General features: G+C 48.3%; 1 protein-coding gene and 1 long non-coding RNA gene across 6 annotated transcripts in view; one reads left to right on the top strand and one right to left on the bottom strand.

The window, feature by feature from the left end:
* Window positions 1–7,600, bottom strand: part of LOC310694616 — a 197,782-nt gene extending 190,182 nt beyond the window's left edge. Inside the window, exon 1 of the long non-coding RNA XR_014519774.1 lies at window positions 6,928–7,600. This is a non-coding gene — a long non-coding RNA (uncharacterized lncRNA). The remainder of the gene's footprint in view (window positions 1–6,927) is intronic.
* SLC29A2 (solute carrier family 29 member 2) lies at window positions 1–27,085 on the top strand. Of its 5 annotated transcripts, none has more exons than XM_083477815.1 (15): window positions 2,043–2,737; window positions 3,255–3,338; window positions 6,477–6,582; window positions 8,795–8,876; window positions 10,937–11,124; window positions 12,416–12,555; window positions 14,029–14,163; window positions 15,904–16,001; window positions 16,783–16,867; window positions 17,797–17,975; window positions 18,094–18,199; window positions 19,477–19,562; window positions 21,235–21,434; window positions 22,660–23,504; window positions 23,775–27,085. In XM_083477815.1, the coding sequence occupies exons 3-14, from the start codon at window positions 6,554–6,556 to the stop codon at window positions 22,769–22,771; spliced, it is 1,440 nt and encodes a 479-aa protein (XP_083333941.1). In that variant the 5' UTR covers window positions 2,043–2,737; window positions 3,255–3,338; window positions 6,477–6,553; the 3' UTR covers window positions 22,772–23,504; window positions 23,775–27,085. The 5 variants fall into 5 exon arrangements, with proteins under 5 accessions (XP_083333943.1, XP_083333941.1, XP_083333942.1 ...); XM_083477816.1 differs by lacking the exon at window positions 3,255–3,338 and adding an exon at window positions 5,293–5,429; XM_083477817.1 differs by lacking the exons at window positions 2,043–2,737; window positions 3,255–3,338 and adding an exon at window positions 1–116 and having other exon boundaries at window positions 6,483–6,582.

Raw genomic sequence — 27,085 nt, forward strand, 5'->3', positions numbered from 1 at the left:
CTCACTCACAGCAGCTGTGGCTGTGGCATGCAGAGCGCCATTACCAAGGAATCATAGTGAATGGTGAGATACATTGCTTTGTTTAGCCCTACCTTCCAGAGGAGACTGAAAAGTAAGTATGTAAACAACCTCATTTCAGCTTGTTTTAAATTGTGCAACTTGTTTCATAATTGCATAGTTCTGTTCTCCTGCAGTAGCGAAATCTGGAGCTAAGCCTGGCTACCTGCAACTGAAACAACCGCAGACTCTTTCCATGCTTAACCCTGCTCCTTCCTCTGTTCCTTCCTCTGCGCCAGACTTCTGATTGTAAGATCCTCAGGGCAGAGGCCACCTGCCTCCTTGTACTCTGCACTGGCTGCACTGATGGCATGCCCAGAGGGGACCAGGATGGCGTGAGTGGTTCTGGGAACCAAGTCCTATAAGGATTGGTTAAAAGAGCAGGGCATGTTTAGCCTGAGGGAGAATAAGTGAATAACCCCAGAAGAGGCTATTGCCTCTGACGGCCGGATCTAGTCCAGCATCCTGTTCTCAGGGTGGCCAACCAGACACCCTAGTGGGGAAACCTGAAAGGAGGACATCAGCAGCACAACAGCAATTCTCCGCCTCTGTGAGTCCCAGCAACTGGCATTTCCTCAAAGAATCCTGGGAACTGTAGCGCACCCCTCACTTTCCAGCACCTTTAGCAAACTATGGTTCCCAGGATTCTTGGAGCAGGGTAGGTTTAAATGCATAGTGTGTTCACAGTCATAGAGTGCCTCCCCCCGGAACTGTGGAAATGGTAAGTACCGTATTTTTTGCTCTATAAGACTCACTTTTCCCCCTCCTAAAAAGTAAGGGGAAATGTGTGTGCGTCTTATGGGGTGAATGCAGGCTGCACAGCTATTACAGAAGCCAGAACAGCAAGAGGGATTGCTGTTTTCACTGCGCAGCGATCCCTCTTACTATTCTGGCTTCTGAAATTCAGAATATTTTTTTTCTTGTTTTCCTCCTCCAAAAGCTAGGTGCGTCTTGTGGTCTGGTGCGTCTTATAGAACAAAAAATACGGTAGCACCCAAGAGCTCAGCAGCGGAAAGGCCAGGGCAGGGGTCAGTGCAATGAGGGGCTCAGATGCAAAGACTCCTATGAACATATTAATATTACATTGTGGTGTAAAAGACTCGCCAAGGGGTGAGGAGTGGGGAAGGATGGCGAGTTCCAGCCTGTTCTCCATAAAAAAGTAGGCTTGCAGTATCCAGGGCCGGCCCACCCATGAGGCAAGGTGAGGTGATTGCCTCAGGCGGCAGGATTCAGAAGGGCAGCAGATCCTGATGTAGCTCTTTCTCTCCCCCACCCCTTTGTTCCTGGTGTAGAACTTCCTTCACCCCTTCTTCCTCGGCAGGGAGGGTGCGTGTGCCATTTTGGGCTCCGCCTCAGGTGCCAAAATGTATTGAGCTGGCCCTGGTAGGATCAGCTCTAAAAGCCCACAAAGCTCCCACATCCAGTTTCCCTTGGATGCCACTGAAAAGCCCAGAAACAGGGTGCGAAGGCAACAGCGCTCTGTCCATCATCTGTCTCCACAGGCCTTTAAGGGAAGAGTGCGGCTGGACAGGGAAGTTCCATTTAGATTTGCTACGGGAATCCATGCTCTAGTAACATTGGGCTTAGATTGCTGTAATGCACTCCACGGAGGGCTGCCCTTGAGGGCTCCCCAGAACCTCCAGTTATTTTGGAACACAGGCACCAGAGTGCTGACATTTGCGTGGACTTGTATGACACCAATTCTCAACGACAAAAGACCATGGTTTGGCACGCAAATCATTCTGATTCAACTTGTGAATTGCAATGTCAACATTTATGTTTCTTAAAAGTTTCAATTTCGGGCCCATCCAGATTTTCCTTTGCCATTTTTAAATTAGCTTTTATTAAAGCTTTTCTCGTGTTGCAAAACAACCAAATAAACAAGGAAAAGGACATATGGCATCTCCATTTTCGATTCATAGCCTTCTTTTTTTACAGTTTGCCACCCATTACAGTTTGCCACCCATTCTGTCAGGTAAAGTGCTGATTCTCTGAGCTTTGAGAAACGGCATTGAAGATCTGTAATAAAAGTAAAATATTGCCTGGAACAGATAAGATGCAACAAAAGCGAATCTGTGTAAAAACTGCGCCCCTCAAAATTCAGCGCTGCGACCTAGATAGGGAGCTGCCAGGTTGGCCTAATGCTAGCGCCGGCCCTGCTGGCGACAACTGGAAAGGCCCATTTCCCCCCGAGATCCCCTTTGCTCCGTCGGCCACCTCATCCCCCCATTTCCCCCCCCCCTTGGTCTCTCCCTGCCGGTTGGCTCCGCTGGCCATTCCCAGGGTGCCGGCGGACAGGCAGACCGAGAGAGGGGTGGGGAGAGGCGGCCTCTTTCCCAGGCGCGCTCCTGTACGCAGACTCCGAGGCCGGCTCCTCCCTGACCCTCCAAGGGCGACGGCGGCAGAGAGGCTCTCCTGTCTCGCCGGCATCTCCAGCCTCATGGAGGCGAGGCCGGGCAGCGGCGGCAGCGGCAGCAAGCAGCGCCGCCCTCGGGGGCTGGAGCTCCGCAGAGGCAGGTGAGCCTCGGCGCCCCTTGGAGCGCCCAGCCCGCAGCGGCCCCGAGCGCCGCGAAGAGGTCCGGGGGTGCAGGAACGGGAGGAAGGATGTCCGAGCATGCTCCCATGATCCGAAGCGAAGTGACTCTGGATTGCATAGGAATATGACCCTTCCGAACTCAAGGTAGGGCCTCTGGAAGAGGATTGCTTAAGAAGAGGATTTCGAGGGCCTGGGGGTGGGGGAGACGAAAACAGGTGCAGGGGCTCAAGCCTAGCTTCTTTTTAAAAAATGCCTTTTCTAGAGATCAGTCAGAGACAGGGTGATGGAGATATTTTCAACATCAGGGTGCAGTTTTAGAGCAAATAAGCACACAGGACTTTATCGTGGTCCGTGTAGCTCTGTACTGTTTACACTGACTGGCAGCAGCTGTCCAAGGTTTCAGGTGGGGGGACATTCCTAGCCCAGCCTGGAGATGCTGGGGATTGGACCTGGGGGGGCGGGGGGCAATCTGCTTGCAAGGCAGATGCTCTACCACTGAGTGACTAGCAAGGAGCAGCTGTGCCCCTGAACTTGTGCAGAGCGTCTTCCCTAGCACAGCCTGTATCTTTCCTACGCCTAGGATGGGAGGGGGAAGATTGCCAGGCGTTGAACCTGTTTTTCAAAACTGACCCTTCCAAACTTTCTCTCTGGGCCACCAGAGGTGATTCGGTGGAATCATCCCAGGCACTGGAAACCACAGGAGGGGAGAGTGCTTTTGTGTTCAAATCCTGCTTGTAGGTTTCCCGTAAGTACCTGGCTGAACCCTGTGAATCATAGAATCATAGAGTTGGAAGAGACCACAAGGGCCATCGAGTCCAACCCCCTGCCAAGCAGGAAACACCATCAGAGCACTCCTCACATATGGTTGTCAAGCCTCTGCTTAAAGACCTCCAAAGAAGGAGACTCCTGTGAGAACAGGATGCTGCACTAGATGGGCCCGAAGGCTCTTCTCATGTTATTATGGTCTTTTGACCCCTGAACTGTGAGCCGGTTCATAAGAAGAGCCTGGCTGCTGCATTAGTCCACACCTCCAACAATGGACATTCAGAGGGACACTGCACAGTCTTGGTAGAACATAGCCATTGTGGATCATGCCCATTGATAGCTCTGTCCCCCAAGAATTTGGGGAATACTCTTAAAGCTACCCCAGATGTAGGAGGGCAGCATTCTCATCTAAGCAACCATCTCATCTCAGCTGAAAACTACAGGGAGACTCCTGACCTAGATCAAGCCTGGCTGATTCTTTGCATCTCCCCCTTGGTTAGACAGAACTAGGATCTTTCCTTTCAAGAACCGACTTCCTGCAATAAACGTAGCTTTCTTATTGCCCCAAATTCAGAGTCCTGGTGGGATTACGTGCAAGGTAAAGAGTGATGCCTCAGTTGGGCTCCTGTATTCTGTTCGACTTCCTAGTGCTTTAACTACCCAATGCCGACAGATGCTAAACCAGAACAGGAGAATAACTTGTAGAAAACAAAGGCAAAAAGGCAGACCAAAAAAATGGCTTGATTTTATTTCATATGCTATAACAAAAAAGCACAAATTTAGACCTCCTGTGACCTTTGGACAATTAATGACAGAGACATTTATTTGGTGCTAGATATGTGGTGGAATTATTTCGTTACTTTCATGCTGGACACATTTCTGAGACTGTTCCAGGGGGAGGGGGAAATATTATTTGTTTCCTTTGTTCCTTGCCTTGTATTACCTGTGAAAGGTAAGCGAACACTTAATTAAAAAAAAAAAAAAACTGCAGAGGGGGTGGAATTTGAGAGGAGGAGGGTAACCAGAGGCCATTGTCAACAGAAGCATTTGCAAAGGTGAAAACCTCCCATGGCCTTTGACCAGGCCTTTGCAAATTCCTGATTGGGCAATCCCAAATGTTGTTCGAAGTGTATAATGTGGTGACTAACAGACCTTACCTGAGCAGTCGGCTGAAGTTTTTGGAGGTGCTGATAGCAATGTGAGTAGGCTCTGTGTGTGTCTGTGTGTAAAAACAACAATTCCCTTGATACCTTTTCCCAGGGTGAATTCCAGTCTGTGCTTCTGGATTTAAGAGATTATGCTTATTCCGTTTACTTCCTTATTTTTCTTGTTGCAAAATAACCAGGAATTTACATTAACTCTTTGACGCCTATTTGGGGCTTGAAGATTTGGAAGGAAGAACCAGATTATTCTGTTTCATACTGGATTGCTTGTTGTTGCTTTAAAAAAAAAAAAGCAAATTAAAATGTATACATAGGTTTTTGGCCAAAATGACCCCACGAGTACTGTAGAAATATGTCTATAATGTATCTATTTAAGTTGTTTTAAAATCAGGAGAAAACCAGGTAAAACTAGCATGCAAATGACAATTATTATTATTTATTAAATTACAATCACAAGTGTCCGGCATTAGATATAATAATAACCCAGCTTTCCCTAACCTGGGTGCCTTCCAGATGTTTTGGACTACAGCTCCCATCAGCCCCAGCGATCACACTTTTGCTGGCTGGGTCTGATGGGTGTTGTAGTCCATTAGGTCTGGAAAACACCACCTTGGCAAATGCTGTAATGGCAAATTCCCTTCTATTTTACTCACTTCCACACTAGTGCTTCAATTCTTTGCCCTGCAAGCCCAGGCACTGAGGAGGGGCAGGGTCTACCTCTGCACATTCTCAGAGACACTCTCGCCTTTGTCATTGCTACACATTTTTCAGGGCTTATCCTGGTATTCAGAACAGACCTGAGGCCTTGGAACATTAAGACGAGCCCTGAAGTTGGGTCGGGCCAAAGGCCTATGCAGTTTTCCAGGATGCCTGTTTGGGCTTGAACTAGGACCGATTCAGTGCTGTGGGTCAGTTGTCTTTCCTCCTTTGTCGATCTTTGAATGGTTTGTGTCCATCCCTGTAGAGTGTGAAGCAGTAACAAAGAGGAGAGTGTTTCTGAGCATGTGCAAGAGTAAGACCCTTCCTCTCCCTTCTGTTTTGTGACTTGAGGACACTCTTGGCCTCCATTTGAGTTGTTGAAGGCGTGGGCAGGATAACGGTTGTAGGGCTTCATCTGACTCAGCCTTAGAGCCATAGCTCAGTGGGTTAGAGAGTAGTGCTGATAAGGCTAAGGTTGCAGGTTCGATCCTTAATGTGGGACAGCTGCGTATTCCTGCATCGCAGGGGCTGGTCTAGGACACCTTCCAGCTCAACAGTTATATGATCAAGACAGAGTAGAGTAAGTAGTAACAGAAAAAGAGTGCCTCTGGGGGCATGCAGAGTGCATTTCTTTCATTAGTGGGAAATCTCAGGCCCAAGGGCCAAATGTGACCCTGCAGCCTTCCCTATTGGGTCTTTCAAACTCATGTCCCTCACTGGCCTCGACTGTGTTTGCTTGTCTTCAAAATGTCCTTGAATTCTGAGAATGCCTCTCCTGTGCCTGGATGGAGGACAGAGAGGGGTGTGTGCGGAAGGGTAAAATTCACATTTGTTGCTTTGCACACTTTTGCCTCTGGCCCTGCCAACTGTTGGCATGTCGCCATTGGGCTGGAAAAGACTCCCTGCCTTTGCAGCAGTGAGCGGTTGCATCTGATCCACACATGTCACAAGAGCAGGGAAGCGGGCATCTCAGCCGTTCCTTGGGACCACTGGTCTGGGAGTCTTTCTCTTACAGGGTGAGGCAGGGTCCTGTCAACCCTTGGGGTGCTTTATTGTGCTTTTTTGCACAGATCTGGAGTGTGCAGTTCCTCCTGCCTTTCATTGCTTTTTCAAATCCCCTCTTTGAAAGCTGGAGTTCTCAGAACCTCCTGAACACTTGAGATGGGCATAATCCAAGTTTATTAGCTTTTTTCGCCCTTCGTGGATGGAGGCAGAGTTTTCCCTTCTGTTACTACTTTTTTTCAATTCCCTTTCAGGTGCAGCTGTGCTTTGACAGGAGCCAGACTCCTGACACTGTTCCTGCCTCCCGCTTAGGGGGTGTAACTGGTTCCCGATGGCTTCTCAGGTGACCCCCAAGGACTCGTAAGTATCAAAGCCCCGTGAGATCTGACTTGGGGAGAATATACTTTGAAAAGAGCCGGGATAATAAGCAACTTAACCCTCAGAACCACTTGCTGAGACTGAAACGTGAGAATAATACCTGGGATGCCTTTGAGCACATTGCTTCCTGAGCCTTTTGGGTAGGGATTTTGTAACATACACAAGAGTCCCGAACGTGACACCCCTTCATAGATGAGTTACTGTTTTTCATGTTAGAGGGTGGTTTATTTATTTGTTGTTGAGTTAAACAGAATCCCTTCTCAAGCAGAGGTTGCTTGAGGTCCATAAATTAGGTCCATAAATTACCATATAGCATATATTCAACACAAAAGACAGTGACAATTTGTTGTTGACAAAGGACAGCTGGACATATAAAGGGCCCCATTACCTTCAGTAGCTTAGGGCCTCATCAAACCTAAATCCGGCCCTGCATATGAATAATAAAAATCATTATGAGTTAGTTAGTTGGATGCAGCCCGTTATTTCTGCTCTGCACCCAACACATTTTTTTCGTCAACTCCAAATTGGACCAGTTGTATAAGCCTCACCTCCCCAGTTGTTTTCAGTTACAAAATGCATCTGCCTAGGTGTGCCTTCTTGGGTTTCCTTCTCTGCATACTCAGGTATGTGTTTGGGGAGGGAGTGGAATGTTTCACACCTGGATTAGTCAAGTTGCATGAGTTACTTACAGTATGAGGATTTGAAGTGTTGAGTTCCCAGTTTTCTGGGCAGGTGCACAGATTTCCTTTAGGTACCCTGTTTCCCTCCCCGGTGCTGCCACAAGTGCACTGGTGACTTAAATCTTCCGCTTCCCTTCTTTTAAAAAACAAAACAAAACAGCAAACAAAGGAATCGGTTCCTCAAAACCTGATTTTCCTGTCCAGAAATGAGCACGGGGTTGGGAACGCTTTCTTCTTGGCGCTGTGCACCGTTTGTGTGCCTGGTGGGGGAGGGATAAGAAGATGGGGTGGTAATTAGATTGGCGGGGAGGAGGGCGGAAACCGCTACCAGGCAAGGCCTTGTCATGTAGACATGCCTTCGGCTTATTCGATTAAATCTGTCGCTCTCTTTCTCTCTCTGCTTCAGATCCAGCCTTTGGTAGCCTGGGGCGCTCAAGACACTTTGGACTACAGCTTCAGTCAGCCCCAGTGATGGGAGTTGTGGTCCAAAATTTTGGGAGGCAGGGGTGGGAGAAACCGTCAGTTTCCTTTCCTCATTTTGCCAATCTGGAGTTGAGCTCTCCAAATTTCCGCCTCAGTCGTCATGTTGGTGGTGGGAAGCCCTCGTGAAAATTCATGAGCGTATTTCTGTAGGCAGTTTTGCCTAACAAGAGAGATTTTTGCAAAGCCGTTTCCCCTAACCGAATGCATTTGGGCATTATATTTAGATATGCACTTTAATGCGCATTTGTATGCGCGTTTCTTCACACACGGCTGGGGAACTGCGCTGCAAAATTGGGAAGATTGCAGATTTCAAAGGAAAGCTGTGTTTTGGATCTTGTGTTGTTCTAGAAACCCCAAAAGCCGGTCCTAGCTACCTTTTCGCCTTCCCCTGATCTCCCTCACCTAGTGTCACTTTGAGACGTTGTAGGATACTCAAAGGGTGGTTAGGCCCAGCCGCCCAGCCCTACTCTGAGCACTGTGACCACAGTTACACAGTGTTCTTGTGGAGGGGAAGCATTGCAGGATGTTACCGGTGGGCTTGGATTGTGGTAATTATGACCCACCTGCCTGGCCTGAATTGTTTTTGACTCCTTTTTGAGAGGGAGGGAACGTAGAATGCTTGCTCTGCTTACAGAAAGTCTCAGATTCAATTCCCAGCATCTCCTGTTAAAAGGGATCAAAAGACAGGTGGCGGCTGCCTGAGACCATGGAGAGCTGTTGCCAGTCAGAGCAGGCAGTACTGAGCTTGATCTAGCCCTGATTTTTCAGAATCTTGAGGGCTAGAATCTTTTTTTAAGCAGAAGGACTGTAGCTCAACGTTAAGACTGCTCGCTGTGCAATCGTGGGCACCTTCATCTAGGAAGGATCAAGGTCAACAGGTAGTTGGCAAGGGGGGAAGACCCCCTTGCTGGCTGAGACACTGGAGAGCCGCTGCCAGCCAGAGCAGGCAATACTGCGCTAGATGGACGAGTGTCCTGATTTGCTCACAGCTGCATCTGTTTAATGGCTGCTTCTCCTCTCCAAACCCCCAGGTTCCATTGTGTGGGGATCATCTTCTTCCTCCTTGGCCTGGGAACTCTCCTGCCCTGGAACTTCTTCATCACGGCCATACCGGTGGGTCCTTTGCTTTAGGAACCTTCTTCTCTGGGCATCCGGGGGGGACGGGACACATTTCCAGGGCTGAGCCCCAGGACAGGGTTGGGATATGAATACTGCAGATGCTCAGAGAGGATATCTTTATTAGATATTATCCTTCCTCCTTTATGTTTGTGAGTTCAGCAGAATGCATCCTTTTGCAGATTAACAGGGAAGCTTGGATAGGCTAGTTTTAGCCTTTTGAGTTTAAGTACAGTGGTACCTCAGGTTACATACGCTTCAGGTTACAGACTCCGCTAACCCAGAAATAGTAGTAGGTTAAGAACTTTGCTTCAGGATGAGAACAGAAATCGTGCTCTGGCGGCTTGGCGGCAGCAGGAGGCCCTATTAGCTAAAATGGTGCTTCAGTTTAAGAACAGTTTCAGGTTTCAGGAACGAATTACAGTGGTGCCCCGCAAGACGAAATTAATTCATTCCGCAAGTTTTGCCGTCTAGCGAATTTTTCGTCTTGCGAATCACGAAATCCCATAGGAATGCATTGAAAATCAATTAATGTGTTCCTATGGTCAAAAAAAGTCCAAACAAAGCCAAATTTGGTACAACAACAGTTTATTAACTGCTCTTTAAAGTCACACATACTGTAAAGAGCAGTTCAAAAATTGAAGGGAAAATAAGTTAACTTTATAAACAAAACATGTCTTTGTTTTTAGACAAAGGAAACAAAGCCGCGAGACGTTTTCGTCTTGCGAAGCAAGCCCATAGGGAAATTCGTCTTGCGAGGCAAATCGAAAATGGAAAAACCTTTCGTCTAGCGAGATTTTTGTCTTGCGAGGTACCACTGTAAGTACCGGTACTTAACCCAAGGTACCACTGTAATCCAAGATGCTTTAAGGCAGACTACCTTCTCCCTTGTATTTCCTCCTTTTCTATCCCTTAAAATAACATCCACACAAACAGTCTTGTAAAAGGTAAAAAAAGAAAACATTTACTCACTCAGAATACTTGTTGAAGAGTTAACAGATACAGCAGCTTTGTCCGGGCAGGCTTAACATGGTAATTCTGTAAAAAAAGACATACTTACGTCTAGCTTAGCAGACGTTCTTATGTTGCTGGCATGGTGGAAAGAAATAGGAAGAGTAAGAGAGGGTGCCCAGGCAGAGTGGGAGCATCTCTCACAGAAACCTCTCTAGGAAACTTGCAGGAAAACTCTGTGAGCTTCATCTCCTGCCGTGTGCCTATCTAGCAAAACATGAATCGTTGGTTTGACTGCACGTGGTTAAATATCCCACGTGCAGCTCACGCCAGGAATCATCGCCCTTGTTGCACACTCACTTCTTTGCATTTCTTGCTCTTCAAAATAAGAGGAAACTCTGAATCCAGCTCCGCTCTAAGGCCGTTTGCCCAGGATGAATCAGGCTGCATCCCTGGATCCCACTTAACCTGGGAGCAGGAACGGAAAGGATAGTCTCCGTTTCACACGGATGAGTTCATTCGCAAGGCCTTTCCATCCCTTTCCGGCATCAGTCCATAAATTCTTTGTTAAAAAAAACACCTGCACAAATACATGGATTGCTCTTTGCCTATCCAACCCTGCAGTTCCATCTTTGGGGTGCTCAGGAGGAGGAGGAGGAGGAAGAGAGGAAATGGAAGCCCCATTGTGCCGGTGGCACGCAGTCATGGAGGTGGTTTGCGATGGCAGCGTGGCTTCCTGTTGTTTGGTGCTTTGAGGAAACGGGTCGAGTTTTGGGCTTAGCTCACCATAGCCAGCCCTGGAACTTCCATTGATTGCATAGCATGGCAGGGATGAGCAAGGTGCAGTGGAGCATGTGCAAAGTGTCCTTGCACAATGCCTCAATTAGCCTGCACGCATGTGGGTTAAGAAGGGAAGAGCTTTAATGGTCCAACAATGTGTGTTGTATTTTTATCCTGTGAACCACCCTGCGATCTTGCGATGAAAGGGGGTATATAAATATCTAATAAATAACCCTGGTGTAGGGCAAGTCTGAGTCCCAGCCCCTCTCTTCCTGGGGAATTGAACACACAGACAGCGCTCACACAGAGTATAACCTTCTTTTCAGTATTTTCAGTCTCGGCTCATTGTGGGGAACTGCTCAGCTGGCAAGGAGGAGGATGGGAACTGGACAGGCCTGGGACTTGAACCCTCATCCCACTGCAGTGATGACTTTAACTTCAGCAACTGGCTGGCTCTTCTTTCCCAGCTGCCTCTGCTCCTCTTCACCCTTCTCAACTCCCTCCTCTACCAATGGTGAGCTAGCTTGCTTCTTGCTCCTCCATCTTGGCCCTGATCCCATGCCCAAGATGGTTGTTGCCCACCTCTGTCTCCACACTCTCCCAGGTTCCCTTTCCGGGCGTGGGTGAAGCGTAATCTGCAGATTCTCAGCTTTCATTTAAAAGAAGGAAAAGCAAGTGTCTGTAGAACCTGAGACGTGAGGCGAAATGTACAGGCCTGCTTCCCCCTTCCACTGTTTGACTTCGCCCCCACCTATGTGTCCAAAGTGTCCTCTGTAAACTGTGCTATAAGGGGTTAGTCACAACAAAGCCTTGATTGTGCTTGCAGCAGCCCTGTGAGGTAGGACCACTGTTGGTTCCATAGTACATATGGAGAGTTGAGGCAGAGACAGTGGCGTAGCGTGGGTTGTCAGCACCCGGGGCAAGGCAAGTAATTTGCGCCCCCTAACCCGTGGATTTGCACCCCCTAACCCGTGGATTTGCGCCCCCTAACCCGTGGATTTGCGCCCCCTAACCCGTGGATTTGCACCCCCTAACCCGTGGATTTGCGCCCCCTAACCCGTGGATTTGCGCCCCTAACCCCCAGATGTTGCGCCCGGTGCGGCCGGGCCCCCCTCCACCCCCCACGCTACGCCACTGGGCAGAGAGACCAGAAACTTGCTTTGTTTTGAGGGCCGCCGCTCACTGGTAGAACATCTGCTTTGCATGCAGCAGGTTCTGGGTTCAATGCCCAGCATCCCCAGGTAAGGCTGGGAGTGTCCTCCACTGAAACCCCGAAGAGCCACTGCCAGTCTGTTTAGACAATACTGAGCTAGGACCAACAGCCTGACTCTGTATAAGAGCTTCCTACTTAAATCAGCCCTTTATTCAGGACCACGTGGACCAGAAACCTAAATCCTTCTGAGACGAAGGGTCATAGATCCATGGTGGAGCCTCTGCTTTGCTTGCAGGAGGTTCCCAGTTCAATTCCCGGCATCAGTGTTGAATCCCAGAATTGTATTGTTGGAAGGGACCTCAAGGGTCCTCTAGTCCAGGAATCTCAGCTAAAGCATCCATGACAGGCGGCCAGCCTATGCTTAAAGAACTCCAGAGAAGGAGAGTCCACAACCTCCAGAGGCAGTCTGTTCCACTGCCAATGGCTCTTACAGTCAGGCAATTCTTCCTGATGTATAGTTGGAATCTAATTTGAAGCCGTGGGTTCAGTTCCCTTCCTTCCCCGCATCTCCCAGCTGCTCAGCCCCCTCCGACTCTTATCTAGGCAGCGCAACCTTTAAGCTTTCATCTTTCTCCTTTCCACCCCTGCAAAGCATTCCGGACAAAGTGCGAATCCTGAGCAGCCTGATCGGGATCCTGCTCCTCTTTGTGCTGACGGCCGTCTTGGTCAGGGTGGAGATGCCGGCCCAGAGTTTCTTCTCCATCACCATGGCAAGCGTCTGGTTCATTAACTGTGAGTTCTCTGGGGCCTGGCTGTCCCTCTCAGAGCAATAACGCCATTGCCGTCTGCTCCCAAGCCCTGCGGCAGATCTGTAACCTCCAGGGTTTGAGTTTGGAGAAGAGAATGACCGAGAGCCAGTCTGGTGTAGTGGTTAGAGAGTCAGTCTAGGGCCAGGGAGACCCAGGTTCAAATCCATGCTTGGCCCCAAACCTTTTGGCCAGCTGCTGTCTCTCGGTCTGAACAGCCTCACAGGGTTGTTGTGAGGGTAAAACAGGGGTGAGGAGAACCATGGATCTGTGGCTCTGAATTTCTGGGATGAAAGGTGGAGCCAGAAGTGTAACTTTGATGTAATTTTAAAAGGCTGAGGGAAAGGCCTGTCATGCCGAAGAGGGGAAAAGACTTGCTGGCTCAGACTGGATCTGATGTGCGTAAATTACAGGAAGGCAGATTGAGGATTAGGATGGTAAGAACAGTTTTATAATCATAATTACAATAATAATTTATTACCTACTTATACTCCACCCATCCGACTGAGATGCCCCAGCCACTCTGGGCGGCTTCTAACAGAATATAAAAGAACACAACGAAACATCAGACATTAAAAAGCTTCCCGATACAGGGCTGCCTTCAGATGTCTACAGAAAGTCGTATAATTGTTTATCTCTCTGGCACCTGATGGGAGGGAATTCCACAGGGCGGGTGCCACTACCGAGAAGGCCCTCTGCCAGGTTCCCTGTAACTTCACTTTTTGCAGTGAGGGAACTGCCAGAAGGCCCTCGGAGCTGGACCCCAGTCTGGGCTGAATTATGAGGGTGGAGATACTGTATACCCTATACAGAGCCAAGGAGCTTCAATTTTATCCAGGCTAGTTTTCTACACACACTCCTCTTTATCCTCCATCCAGACAAGCAAGAGATCAAGGCCAGGCAAAAACACTTGAGGTGTGAATCAGGGCCAGTGAGGGGGTGTGGCTTGGGGAGAGTTCTGAGGGCCAGATAGAGAGACCTGGAGGGCCGCATTTGAAACCCCTTCCCCCGAGACCTCAGGTTCTCCACCCCTGGACTAAATGGCCTACAAGACTCCTTCTAACTCTGTCATTCTAGGACTGCAATCTAAGAAAAGGTATCCGTTGTTGCTGCTGCTGATATTCACCCGCCCTGTACCATACAGTCCTAGGACAGGTGACAGCAATTTAAAAATGCCAGTGTCGAAGGCCTGTGTCAGAAACTGTCTCCTGAAGATGCTGGACAAGAGAGGGAGAGAGGAAGTTGCACGACTTCCTCTGGCTGTGAGGAATGATCTCCCTTGAGGGATTGTGGTTCTTAGTGCTTGGGGGAAAGGGGAAGGTTGCCCGCCCCCAACCATGGTCTTAGTCCCAGTCCTGGGTGTGTGAGCTTATAAGGAAGTAAAATGCCACTAAGCATGTTGGCTGCTGACATTCTCGCCCCAAAAGTCCACCTTCCTTCTCTCCTCTCCTCTCGCCAGCCTTCTGTGCCGTCTTGCAAGGCAGCCTCTTTGGGCAACTGGGATCCTTCCCGCAAAGCTACAGCACTCTCTTCCTGAGCGGCCAAGGAATGGCTGGGACCTTCGCAGCCACCGCCATGTTGCTCTCCATGGCCAGTGAGTATCGTGAGGAGGACAAGGAGTCTGTGGTCTGGAGAGCAAGTCCTCTGAGGACCTGCTGGGAAAGTGCTGGGAAGGGGGGGCAGTTTGCACGGAGAAGAGAAGATTGAGGAGGCCGGGGGGGAAAGGAGAACCACCTTCAAATATCTGAAAGGGGTGTCACGTTGAAAATGGCGGCAACCTGCTCTCCGTTGCTCCAGAGGGTCAGTTTAGAACCAAACAGTAGAAATCGCAGGGAAGCAGATTTCTGCTGAACATTAAGACAGAGGTGAGGAATGTCCAGCCTGTCTGTGGGCCTTAATATGCCCCTACCTGTGGGGCAGGTAAAGACATGGACGGGTCAGGTTTACAGCTGACCACCAGGGCTTCAGATTGCCCTGCAGGGTGTTTGCAAGCGTCAACATTCAGCTGACCATCGGCCCTTTTCAGAGAGCAACATGAGACACTCTGATGGCTCCTTCAGTTCTGTGCAAGCCCTGATGACCAGCTGAACGTTGCTGCTTGCAGTGAGCCCCAGACAGTGCTTTGAAACCCAATAATCAGCTGATTTGTTGGCGCTTCAAAATGTCACACGCTGCACTGGACCAAAAGCAGGTCACCTGATGTCGTTGTGGCATCAGGTGATTGACAGCTGGGCACCCCCACCTCTCCACCTGTCAAACTTGATCTACAGGGGTGGGGGAGAAAACAGTAAGAGGCACCGAGCCGTGCAGCAGGCTGCCTCAGGAAGTGGTGGGCCCCCTTTCAGGAGAGGCATTTTAATAGCAGCAACTTCAGATTGCCTGCCTTTGGCTTATTAATGTGGAGCGCCCAGTTGGTCTGAGGCGGAGCTGCTTTGTTGCCCTCCAAAATACCACTTATATTTTATTTATCATTTATTACATTGTATGTCCCACCTTTTACCTTCCAAGGATCTCAAGGGGGCGTAAATGCTTCTCCTCCTCAGTACGCCTCACCCTTCTGAGCCCACTTCCCTGTTCATTCCTTCCAAAAGCACACATGCATTCCTTAGGCCCAGTGTGAAGTCCCCACTCCGCCCCCAACTGCCCCTTTCTCTGTAGGCTTCTCACTTCTTCATCTCTCTTCCCCACCTCTTTCTTCATTCAGGCCTTTGCCTCTTCCAGGAACAAGAAGAAAGGACCTCTGAGGTGCACCAAGTTATAATTCGTTGGTGTTTTGAATACAACCTGCATCGCGGGGGGGAAACGCAGCAATCCTCTGTGTTTTTCTGTGCGCTCTGCTGCGATGTGGCTGTGGCACCCCTTACCCACCCACCCACTCCCCAGCTCAGTCTCATAGCTTGCCCAGCACTCCTGCCTTTAATTCCTCCTTCCTACTAACCCCTCTCTTGTCCCTCACCCCCTCCTATGTGAGAATTCCTTCTTCCTGCATACTGAGTTATCACTTCTCTTTCCAAAACTGCCCCCCCACCCTTCTCCACGTTCTGTCTTGAGACATCTTCACCCCAAATATTTGTGAGCATTCCATGACATGACAAAAGCTCGATTGGTGACTGGTAGAGGTTCGGAGGTGATAAGACAGTGTTTAACTGTGGGCTTGTTTGTTTGCATTTATGCCAAGATGCATAGCAGGGTTGTGGGGAAGGAATACGAGGCAAGTTCTAGCAACTTACTCCTCACCCCCACGGGCTGTGTCAAAGCCCTGGCCAGAAGGGTAGCCCAGAAAGTGCTCTCCATAGGCTGCCCATCCTCATCTCATCGTTCTCTGGCTTTTCAGGTGGTGTGGATGCTCAGACCTCTGCTTTGAGCTATTTTGTCACCCCCTGTGTTGGGACCCTGATCTCGATCATCTGCTATATCTTGCTGCCCCACAAGGTGAGACAAAGCCCTCTCTCCCATACCCTGGTTTTGCAAAATAAGAAGGAGCTCTTCCACTGGGTTTGAGGAGGGGAGGAAGAGATTTGTAAGCGCTGGCATGGTCTAATCCACTTAGAAAGCCAACTAGGCTAAAGCAATGTGGACAATCATGATCTCTTCCCCCTCCCCCTCCCCCTCCCCCTCCCCCTGCACCATGTACACATCTCCTTATTTTCACCTGTTTTGTACAGCAGATAAACTGCTTTCTGGGCGCTTACAGACTGACGTGATCTTCGAGCGGGATTCATTCACACATTCTGACAAATTCAGGTTGCACTATTAAAGTCAATTTGGCACTCCTGTGCAACAAACTCACCCCCCCCATAAAAATCTGACTTCTTCTTTTTGCATTGCATTGCAATGCTGTCTACCCCCCCCCCCCAACAAATTAGAAATAAATAAATTGCCAGCGTTCTCTAACCTCCCTGCAAACCTTATGCAAACAAATCTGGGTTGCCTGGAAGTGAAGTCTATGAACTCGCTGTAACTTTATTCTGCCCCCCCCCCCATTGGAGGCAGTATAGCAGGCCTCAGAATACAGGTGCAGGGAATCACAAATGGGGAGGCCACTGAGAAAACAGGATACTAGACTAGATGGGTCCCCCTTTGGCCTGATCCAGGAGGCTCATATTGTGTTCTCAGCCTTATCAGCTTCCCTTGCAGAGGTGAGGGAAGGGGCAATGGAGGAATCTGATAACACCCTGCCATTTGCAACCACGGCTCGCTTTTTTCTCTGCAGGATTTTGCTCGCCACCACCTGCACAAGAGAGCCCAGGAAGAACCAGGCTATGAGCTGGAGACCAAGGCGGGGCTTCTTTCCCCTGGTAAGCAGCCTCCCAAGGAGTGGGTCAGCCAGGCTCCCCCCCTTGAGAGTTCATTCCAAATTGTGGAACCAATTCACAAATTTAATAATGGAGCTTGTAGGGCAGGGTGGGGGAACACTTGGCCCTCCAGAGGCTGTTAGACTCCCAACTCCCAGCAGCCCCAGCCAGCAAGACCAGGGATTAGGGATGATGGGAGCTGTAGTCCAGCAACCTCTAGAGCAGGCTTCCTCAACCTCAGCCCTCCAGATGTTTTGAGATTCCAACTCGCATCACCCCTGACCACTGGTCCTTCTAGCCAGGGATCATGGGAGCTGTAGGCCAAAAACATCTGGAGAGCCGAGGTTGAGGAAGCCTGGGTTAGAGAGCTACACGTTGGCCACCCCAAGTGTACAGTTAAGTCTCCCTCTACCTGGCTGGCATCTAGGCAGTTTAACTTTTTTGTAAACCGCTTTCAGGGTTTTGTTTTGTTTTGTTTAATAATCAAGCGGTGTATAAATGTTACGAAGTAAATAAATAAATTGCAAGGGTTTTTTTTTAAAAAAAACCTCAAAGCTCAAATGATATTATTATTATTATTATTATTATTATTATTATTATTATTATTATTATTATTATTACTACAATTATTCATTAAAGGTACATGGCAATCCAACAACGGAATTCCTGATGTAGTCATAAAAAAACACCCCTCACTCAATACTAAACAAACCCCCAAAATGTAATAATATTGTAATTATTATTCGGAAATGGAAGCAATTACTTCTGGGTTTTCAGTGTTCGGGTTCCAAATCGTTAGGCTTCCGAGACACTCGAAAACTGAGTTCTACTCTGTGTGTGTGTGTGTATGGCAGAATAGAAGGCGATTAGAGCCTGTAGGTCACCTGACTCTGCCGCGTGCTGATTGGCTCCTTTTCTGTCCCGCCCCCCAGAGGATGGCCTTGGCCCCGTGCCGGGTGCCACCCAAGGAGGAGAGCCGCTGAGCTTGAGCAATGGGATTGCCATCGCCCTGGAGCAAGAAGACTCAAAATGCCCCCTGGAGATTATGAATGGGAGCAATGGGGCAGGCCTGCCTCCGCCGAAACCGTCAGTCCTCGGTGTGCTCAGGAAGGTAGGGACTGTGGCCGGAGAGGTGAAGTAACGGGAAACGTCAAGACTAGGATGGGTGGGGGAATTGAATGGAATAACTCGCTCACATTGCTCTCTCTTCCTCTTCCTCCCGGTTATAGATTTGGCAGATGGCCCTCTGCATCGTCATGGTCTTCTCCATCACTCTGTCTGTGTTTCCCGCCATCACTGCCAGTGTGGCCAGCACGTCAGAGAACGAAACCTGGAGTGAGTAATGGGGGGATCCATTGGGGGTGGTGGAAGGATGAGGAGGGCCGGTCCCAGCTGGCTAGAGGCGGTTGAGAGCTGGAGCCCCACAGAAAGGCCCACAGCTCAGCAGTAGAGCTGCCTTGCATGTAGAAGGCCCCAGGCTCAGAAGTCCCCAGTAGCACTGCCATGGAGGGCTTGGAGAGACCCTTGTCTGAGGCCCTAGAGAGATACTGCCTTTGCAAAACAGACAGCAAGACTCGGCCTTCTCGGTAGTGGCGCCTGCCCTGTGGAACGCCCGCCCTTCAGATGTCAAGGAAACTAACAACTGCAGTGGTACCTCGGGTTACATACGCTTAAGGTTACATACGCTTCAGGTTACAGACTCTGCTAACCCAGAAATAGTGCTTCAGGTTAAGATCTTTGCTTCAGGATGAGAACAGAAATCGTGCTTCAGCGGCGCGGTGGCAGCAGAAAGCCCCGTTAGCTAACGTGGTGCTTCAGGTTAAGAACAGTTTCAGGTTAAGAACAGACCTCCGGAACGAATTAAGTACTTAACCTGAGGTACCACTGTATCCGACTTTTAGAAGACATCTGAAGGCAGCCCTGTTTAGGGAAGTTTTTAATGTTTGAAGTTTTATTCTGCTTTTAAGGTTTTTTTGAATGCTGCCCAGAGTTGCTCCAGCCAGATGGGCAGGGTAGAAATAATAAATAAATAACTTCTTCTTCTTCTTCTTCTTCTTCTTCTTCTTCTTATTATTATTATTATTATTACTACTACTACTACTACTACTAAGGCAATTGCTTACCATCCTAGAAAGATGGCTGAGGCTCAGGGATGAAGCACTTACTCTGCTTGCAGAAGGGTTCCAACATCTCTAGTTAAAAAAGGATTGTGTCGGAATTTTCTCTGCCTCTGTCCCCAGACAGCCACTGCCAGCCAAGAGTAGACAATATTGGGCTAGGCCAGTGGTTCTCAAAGGGTGTGGCAGGAGAGGCTGGCAAGTGTGGAGGGAAGAATCAAGGACACCTGGGCTTTGTTCACACCCGGCATATGAGAACTTCAGTTTTATTTATATTTAAAGAAGATTTGCGTACCACTTAATTGACAAAAACCCCTCTAAGCGGTTTACTGAAATGGTATAAAACATTTGTAAGGAAAATCCCAATTAAACCAAACCTTTTAAAAGTAGTAGACATAAAACGTAAGTAAAACCAGATTTTTCAAAGCAAATCTAATTACAGGTTAGTGTTGCATTCATCTCCCTCCTATTTCTCTGTCTTTTTCTTATGCCTAGGGAAGTTCTTCACTCCTGTCTGCTGTTTTCTTCTGTTCAATGTCATGGACTGGCTGGGCCGCAGCGCTACCTCCTATTTCCTCTGGGTAAGTGTTGGTTTCTGAAGTGGGATTGGCTTCACGCTGTCCAAAATCAGGGTGACTATTATGACTATCTCTGGATGAACTCCAGAGAGGCAGCAGTGTTAACCTCCCATAACGAAAGCAGATAAGGCATGTGGCACCTACAAGACTTTGATTTCAAGGAAAGCTTTTGTGGGCTTGGGCCACTAAGCTCAGGAAGCCTTATCTCACACTTAGCAGGTGGAGACCACATGTGGCCCACCAGGTCTCTTCTCTGCCTGGTCCTTGGGACTCTCCCAAGGGTTTTTGCTTCGACAGAATGCATCCTTGAACTCTTGCAATGACTCTTCCTAGCCCGGGTGGAGGATGGAGTTGAGCATGTATAGAAACTAGCCTAGTGTACAAAGGTAAAAATTATGTTTGTTGCTCCTCCCTCTTTTGCATTTGGCCCTGCCTGCGACTGGCATGTGGCCCTCAAAAGGTTGCCCAGAAGGGAATATGCTGCCCTTGCCTTGAAAAAAGTTCCTCGCTCATTACATAGGAGTATGCTTGAATCTTAAGATCTTCTACTCTTTTTGAGGCCAGGCAGGTTTTATTTACCGTATTTTGCCGTGTATAAGACCATATTTTTTCCTAATTTTTTAAAGTTTAAAATAAGGGGTTGTCTTATACATGGATAATGCATAGTGCATTTTCTTAATTTTGAGCCCCCCAAAATAGGGGGCGTCTTATTCACGGGGGCACGTTACACAGTGGTACCTCTGGTTGCGAATGGGATCCGTTCCGGAGGCCCGTTCACAACATGAAAAGAGCGCAACCTGCAGCAGCACATCTCTGCACGCGTGGGTTGCGATTTGCCGCTTCTGCACATGCGGGTGGCGTCATTTTGCACTGCTGCACATGCGCAAGCGGTGAAACCCGGAAGTAACCCTTTCCGGTACTTCTGGGTCACCACGGGACGTAACCTGAAAGAATGTAATATGAAGCAGACGTAACATGAGGTATGTCTGTACACGGAAAAATACAGTACTTAGACATCTTTTAATAATAATAATAATAATAATAATAATAATAATAATAATAATAATAATTGTACCCCGCCCATCTGGCTGGGTTTCCCCAGCCACTCTGGGCAGCTTCCACAAACACCAAAAATACACTAAGATGCCACACATTAAAAACTTCCCTGAACAGGGCTGCCTTAAGATGTCTTCTAAATGTCAAGTAGTTGTTTATCTCTTTGACATCTGATGGGAGGGCGTTCCACAGGGCGAGCGCCACTACCGAGAAGGCCCTCTGCCTGGTTCCCTGTAGCTTTGCTTCTCGCAATGAGGGAACCGCCAGAAGGCCCTCGGCGCTGGACCTCAGCGTCCGGGCAGAACGATGGGGGTGGAGATGCTCCTTCAGGTGTACTGGGCCGAGGCCGTTTAGGGCTTTAAAGGTCAACACCAACACTTTGAATTGTGCTCGGAAACGTACTGGGAGCCAAAAAGATCAAGACGTTCTTATGAAGTTAAAATAATGATGCAGAAAGAATTATGAAATAGAATAAATAAAAATAAAAAGAAAGAAAGAAAACTCTAGTAGGTTTGTGAGTATGGAGGTCCACAGCCATCACGTCATAAAACGAGACCTTTGGATGTTTATTAGGAAATAGGGTAATGAAGCTGAGAACGCTGCTTTTTGCTCTCCCCAGCCAGAGAAGCACCTGCGCCTGCTCCCTGCGGTGGTGGGGCTCCGCCTGCTGCTTGTCCCACTCCTGCTTCTGTGCAATGTCCCCCAGCGGGAATACCTGCCCATGCTCTTCCGCCAGGATGCCTGGTTCGTCCTCTTCATGGTCGTCTTCTCCCTCTCCAATGGCTACTTCGTCTCCCTCACCATGTGCCTGGCGCCAAAGTGAGTGTGCTCTGAGCGAAGTCACCCCTCCTGAAACATGTAGAAGCAGCATTATGAACAGGGGGGTGTCTGCAAGAGTGGATCGCTTGTTCTCTTTACAGTGGTACCTCGGGTTACAGATGCTTCAGGTTACAGACGCTTCAGGTTACAGACTCTGCTAACCCAGAAATAGTACCTCAGGTTAAGAACTTTGCTTCAGGATAAGAACAGAAATAGTGCTCCAGCAGTGCAGCAGCAGCAGGAGGCCCCATTAGCTAAAGTGGTGCTTCAGGTTAAGAACAGTTTCAGGTTAAGAACAGACCTCCGGAACGAATTAAGTTCTTAACCCAAGGTACCACTGTATTTATTTCGCACTGGGCCATTGGCACCTTGTTGGCAGCCCCTGGTCTGCACTAACCAGCAGTGGCTCTCCAGGGTTTAAGGCAAGGAATGTCTTGCCAAGCCCTACCTGGCAAAGCCGGGGATGTTGAACCAGGGACTTTCTCCATGCAAGGCTCCCTGAGCCACCACCATTCTCGAAAAACGGGTAAAAATGCCATCTCCCTGAATTCCAGGTGTGAACAGCAGGCCCTCAAATTATTCTGATTTTTGTTGTGCTCCTCTTAGGCCACACCACACACTTAAAGCACTCTCTTATACCACTTTAATAGCCAACGAGTCCTGGGAAATGTAGTTTATACAGGGTGCAAGGGGTTGGACTAGATGACCCTCGGGGGTCCCTTCCAACTCTATGATTCTATGTAGCAGTGACCCCCACATTTTGGCACCCTCTGAACAGCAGAAGCATCCCAGCATGCCCTGTGAGTGTTCTGCGTAGGACATAAAGCTTAAGACACTTTTGCGATCTTCTTTGAGAACAAAGTAATTGAAATTGAGTTTTAAAAAGTTGTATTTAAAGGCCGTTCATAATTGGAGCCCGTAAACTGTAGCTTCCATGTGCATAAATCTAGCCCTGGTTTCCTCTCTGGGTTGGGCAAAGAGGAAGGGCCTTTCCCACGGGTGTAGCCAGGATTTATGTTATAGGGGGACAGGATTTATGTTATAGGGGGACAGGATTTATGTTATAGGGGGACAGAACCAAGTTATCTGAGATGCAGTTGGTCAGTTAGTTATTTTTATTTATTTACTTGATTTGGGGAGCAAATACCCCCCTGCATCCCTTGGCTACGCCCTTGGCCTTTTCTGCCAGATTATAAAGTGTCTTCTTCTCTGTTTCCGCCCCCAGGCAGGTGCAACCACATGAGAGCGAATTGGCGGGAGCCATCATGACGTTTTTCCTGGCGTTGGGTCTTTCTTGTGGAGCTGGGCTGTCCTTCATCCTCAAGGCCTTGCTCTGACGTCCAGGACTTGCTGGACCTCGGCAACAGCAAAGCATCTGCCTTGAAGACTCGAGGAGCGGCTGGTTGCCCTTCTCTCCCTCCCAGGTGTGCCCTCTGTGTAGCAGCTAATATCCTTCTGGGTAGCAAAATGGGCTTCTGGCACCATCTTCCAACAAAGGCAACTGCTCTTTTTGGTTTTTCTTTCCTGTATATGCAGAATTTCACGTACACTCAGCTACCCTTTTAAATCCCCAGGAGCCTGAATGTATTTTTTTTAAAAGACACTTGGACTTTTCTGAAAGATTCCTGGATTTTTACCAAGCCAAGGGAAGGCTGCGGTACGGAGGGGCCATTTGCAAGCCCCCTTCGTACGCCCCTGGAGGTGGAGGAGCCGCTCTGCCTCTCCCACTTGTGCCTGGCTGAGGACGCACAACAAAGGGGGATTTTGCAATATCCTCACACGTACTCTTGCTCTCCCTTTGCTTTCAACTTGAGGAAGTATTGTTGCATAACACACGTTTGCTCTACGGAACATCCTCCTAGAGGGTGACGGTAGGTAAGGAAGGGAGAAGTCTGTATCCAGTCCGTTAATAGAGTTGGGTTTGTTGCTTCCATCTCAAATTAGCCACATAGGGCAAGCTCTCTGCTCTCCCCCCCCCCACTGGCCGGTTTATGGTTTGGTTTTCTCAGCTTGCATTGCTTCAAACTTGTCTGCTAAAACTTGTTCTCGTCCGATAAGAGAGCCAGTGTGGTGTAGTGGTTAAGAGCGGTAGTCACATAATCTGGGTAACCGGGTTCGTGTCTCTGCTCCTCCACATGCAGCTGCTGGGTGACCTTGGGCCAGTCACACTTCTTTGAAGTCTCTCAGCCCCACTCACCTCACAGAGTGTTTGTTGTGGGGGAGGAAGGGAAAGGAGATTGTTAGCCGCTTTGAGACTCCTGAAGGGGAGTGAAAGGCGGGATATCAAATCCAAACTCTTCTTCTTCTTCTTCTTCTTCTTCCGATAAAGAGGTCCACGAGATGTCAGATACTGCTTTCCAGAGGGGTCCATCCTCCAGCCTCCCCAACCAGGTGTTCCCCATATGTTTTGGGACAAACAGCCCCAACCATCACTTCCTGTAGCCCAAACCATCTGGAAGACTGGTGGTGGAGGCTCTGCAAAAAGAGGCATAGGAGTGGTGAGAAATAATATCATGTGTAGCCTCTTTAAACTAGTCAGATTTGGCATTTGACCAAGCTTCTCTTCAGGCCAAAGGAGCCTCATTTAGGCTGGCAGGGCTATTGAAAGCAGGGCTAGGCCTCCGCTGTTAAGCCTGAAGCAGCTGCTTTCATAAGCTAGCCTGTTTCCCTCCGGTATGTAATGGAGGAGACTGCCAGTGTTTCGTTTTGGGTTTTTTCGGGTTTTTTAACAACGTATTTAGTGTTGAGGTAAGATCCAGAGATGCTGGGGACTGAACCTGGGACCTCTCGCGTGTAAGGTAGGTGCTCTTTCACCAAGTGACAAGTGTTGGCCACCGACTTGGACAACTTTAAAAGGGAATTAGACAAATTCATAGAGGAGTATAACTTATAAGGCGATCAATAGCTACTAGTCATGGTCGTGATAGGATACCTCCAGGATTTCGGCCAGCATCTCTTCTGGCTGATCCTCACCTGCTCACACCTGAGCCGCTCTGTTTCCATCTTCCACCATTACAGCGGAACATGTGTTTAGTTTCTTCTTGCAGCTCTTGCTCAGGACTTCTGCACAGTGAACTAGATGGGGCCCTTTGGTCCAAAAATTCATTGAAGACCTTCCAGAAATTTGGACATAAGAAGAGAACTCTATAGCTGGAAGCTGGATCAGGCCAGTGGCCTGTCTAATCCAGGATCTTGGACTCACAGTGGCCAACCAGATGCCCCAATGGGAAGTCAGGCCTCTTTGTACAGAATCTCTTTACAATGTGCCACCCTAATATACAATCCCAACCTTTAACTCACAGAGGCATTTAACGTGTGCCATTTTACAGAACACATACACCGTCCTCAGTTGCAGCATGGATGCAGCTGTGGAAGCCATGTCCTATTTTGCAGCAGACTGGAAGCTTGAATTATTATTTTTTTATGGGGAAGGGCTAGCAGAATTCTCAGGTGTCCTGGTTTTAAAACTGAAAGGGGCAGCTCTCTATGGGAAGAGCTGGACTTCCCCTCGTCATGGAGCATGGTCTAGAAAACTGTGGTTCTGTCCCACAAACCCTGCTCAACCTCCTCGGCTCTCCAGTAGGGCCCCCTCCCAGGCCCCCTTCTTCTGGCCATGTGACGCTTGAGAGAGGCTTGCTTTGTGTATGACATGCTCAGAGTGATGAGATTAAAAAGGAAGTACATCTGGAGAAAAGGAGATAACGATGAACCGTGGCCCATCAGAATTTTGAGGTTTCAAAGTACTGGAATTTGGGTGGGGGGTTTATTTCATTTTTAAAGGGAAAGAAATGCAAGTATAAACCTCCTGCACTTGCTCAGCAGTTGCAAATGCTTCTCTGAAAGGAATAAGGGGACGGGTTGCAGGGAGTAGTAGAGAAGTGAGGAAACCGTGATCTTCCTGATGTAGTTAGACTTGAACCCCCATCAGCCTCAGCAAACGTTAGTCTGGGAGGATGGGATCCAGAAACATCTGGGGGGGGCACAGATTCCCTGCTCCTGGACTAATACGTTAAATTGTCATTTGCCTACTGGTATGGCTGGGAAATGGTGTAATTTGGCCAAAGGGGGGATGAAAATCTGCCAAAGGTTCTACAAACATCTAAGAACAGGGAAGCAGCGGCATGTGGCAGAGGGCCTCCCATCTGAATGTACCTGATCCAGTAGCTCCCATGGAATATCCTCAGCTATTAAACACAGTCTAAGGGCTCTAGGTGTCCTTTTTATTGTGCACATATGATTGGTGCTTATGACGGTATCAGGGCAGTTATGTGCAATCCCGCTTTCAGGGCGCCTGCAAAAGTTTCAGAATGGACATACAGATTCATTTCTCATCAGCACATGCCCCATAGCTTCTTGATGAAATCCTGTAACTTTTCATACTACAGATGTTCCAGGATGTTTTCCACCCCACTTTTGCTGCACTATATAGCACAAGAGTGCCCTTCCCGACATCAGTCAAGGAGTAACATTGTGGAAGCGTAGCAGAACACCCAATAAAGTGAAATGATGGGGGGACAGTCCAGAATACAGTGGTGCCTCGCAAGACGAAATTAATCCGTTCCACGAGTCTCTTCGTCTTGTGGTTTTTTCGTCTTGCAAAGCACGGCTATTAGCGGCTTAGCGGCTATTAACGGCTTAGCGGCTTTAAGAAAAAGGAAACAAACTCGCAAGACGTTTCGTCTTGCGAAGCAAGCCCATAGGGAAATTCGTCTTGCGGAACGACTCAAAAAATGCAAAACCCTTTCGTCTAGCGAGTTTTTCGTTTTGCGGGGCACCACTGTAAATCCACCATGAATGCACAAATATTGCGTCAGTGATATGTTGCTGAATGTATCTGCAAAAAGTACAGTCTTGGGGCTACCCCACGGCTAGGGCCAGATATTGCCTTATAGGATTGTGGAATTGTAGAGCTGGAAGGGACCTAAAATGTCATCTAATCCAACCCCCTGCACTGCAGGAAAAGGCAAGACACAACGATGGTTTATTCACTGTGATCCGATTGCAATATTCATTATGGTACATTTGAATGGTTTCAGTCTTGTTGCCTACTTAAGCAATATATATTTAAGTGTGTTTCATTGTAAACAGAGACTTGCTCTCAATACTTACTGGCATTATAACTAACTTTATTAAGAATCAAAGGGCAATGGGAAAATTGTGTTTATTTTTAACGACTCAATTTATTTTAAAGTTTGTGCGAAGGACATTTTATCAGATCCTGTGTGTGATTGTTTTAAATGAATTCAGAGCTCAAACATTTTTATTTTTTAAAGAATATTTTTGCTGCATGTACAAGGTTGAACTATTGTCATTACCCTGGAGGGATTCTGGTTTGTTTACCATTCCCCAACCCCCAATAAAGCTTTTTTTTAATAAAGAAAAATGATTGCCTGGTATCCTGAACAGCATCCCACTACACTGCAACATTTTGTTCCAGGTCCCACTTATCTTTTGGAAACTATTGTAGTGGTCACCACATCTTCTTGTGGCAATGAGTCCCCCGTGCATTGTGCAAATGACAGAAATAAAAATATAACAATGACACAAATAATTGTCTCCTGGGCAAAAATCCTAGCAGATCCTAGCCTAGAGCATATGAGGGATAACCTGTAGCTGTCCAGATATTGATGGACTACCATTCCCATAATCCC

The sequence above is a fragment of the Podarcis liolepis genome (assembly GCF_965112155.1).
Source record: "Podarcis liolepis genome assembly, chromosome: 15".
In the NCBI taxonomy this organism is placed as follows: Eukaryota; Metazoa; Chordata; class Lepidosauria; order Squamata; family Lacertidae; genus Podarcis; species Podarcis liolepis.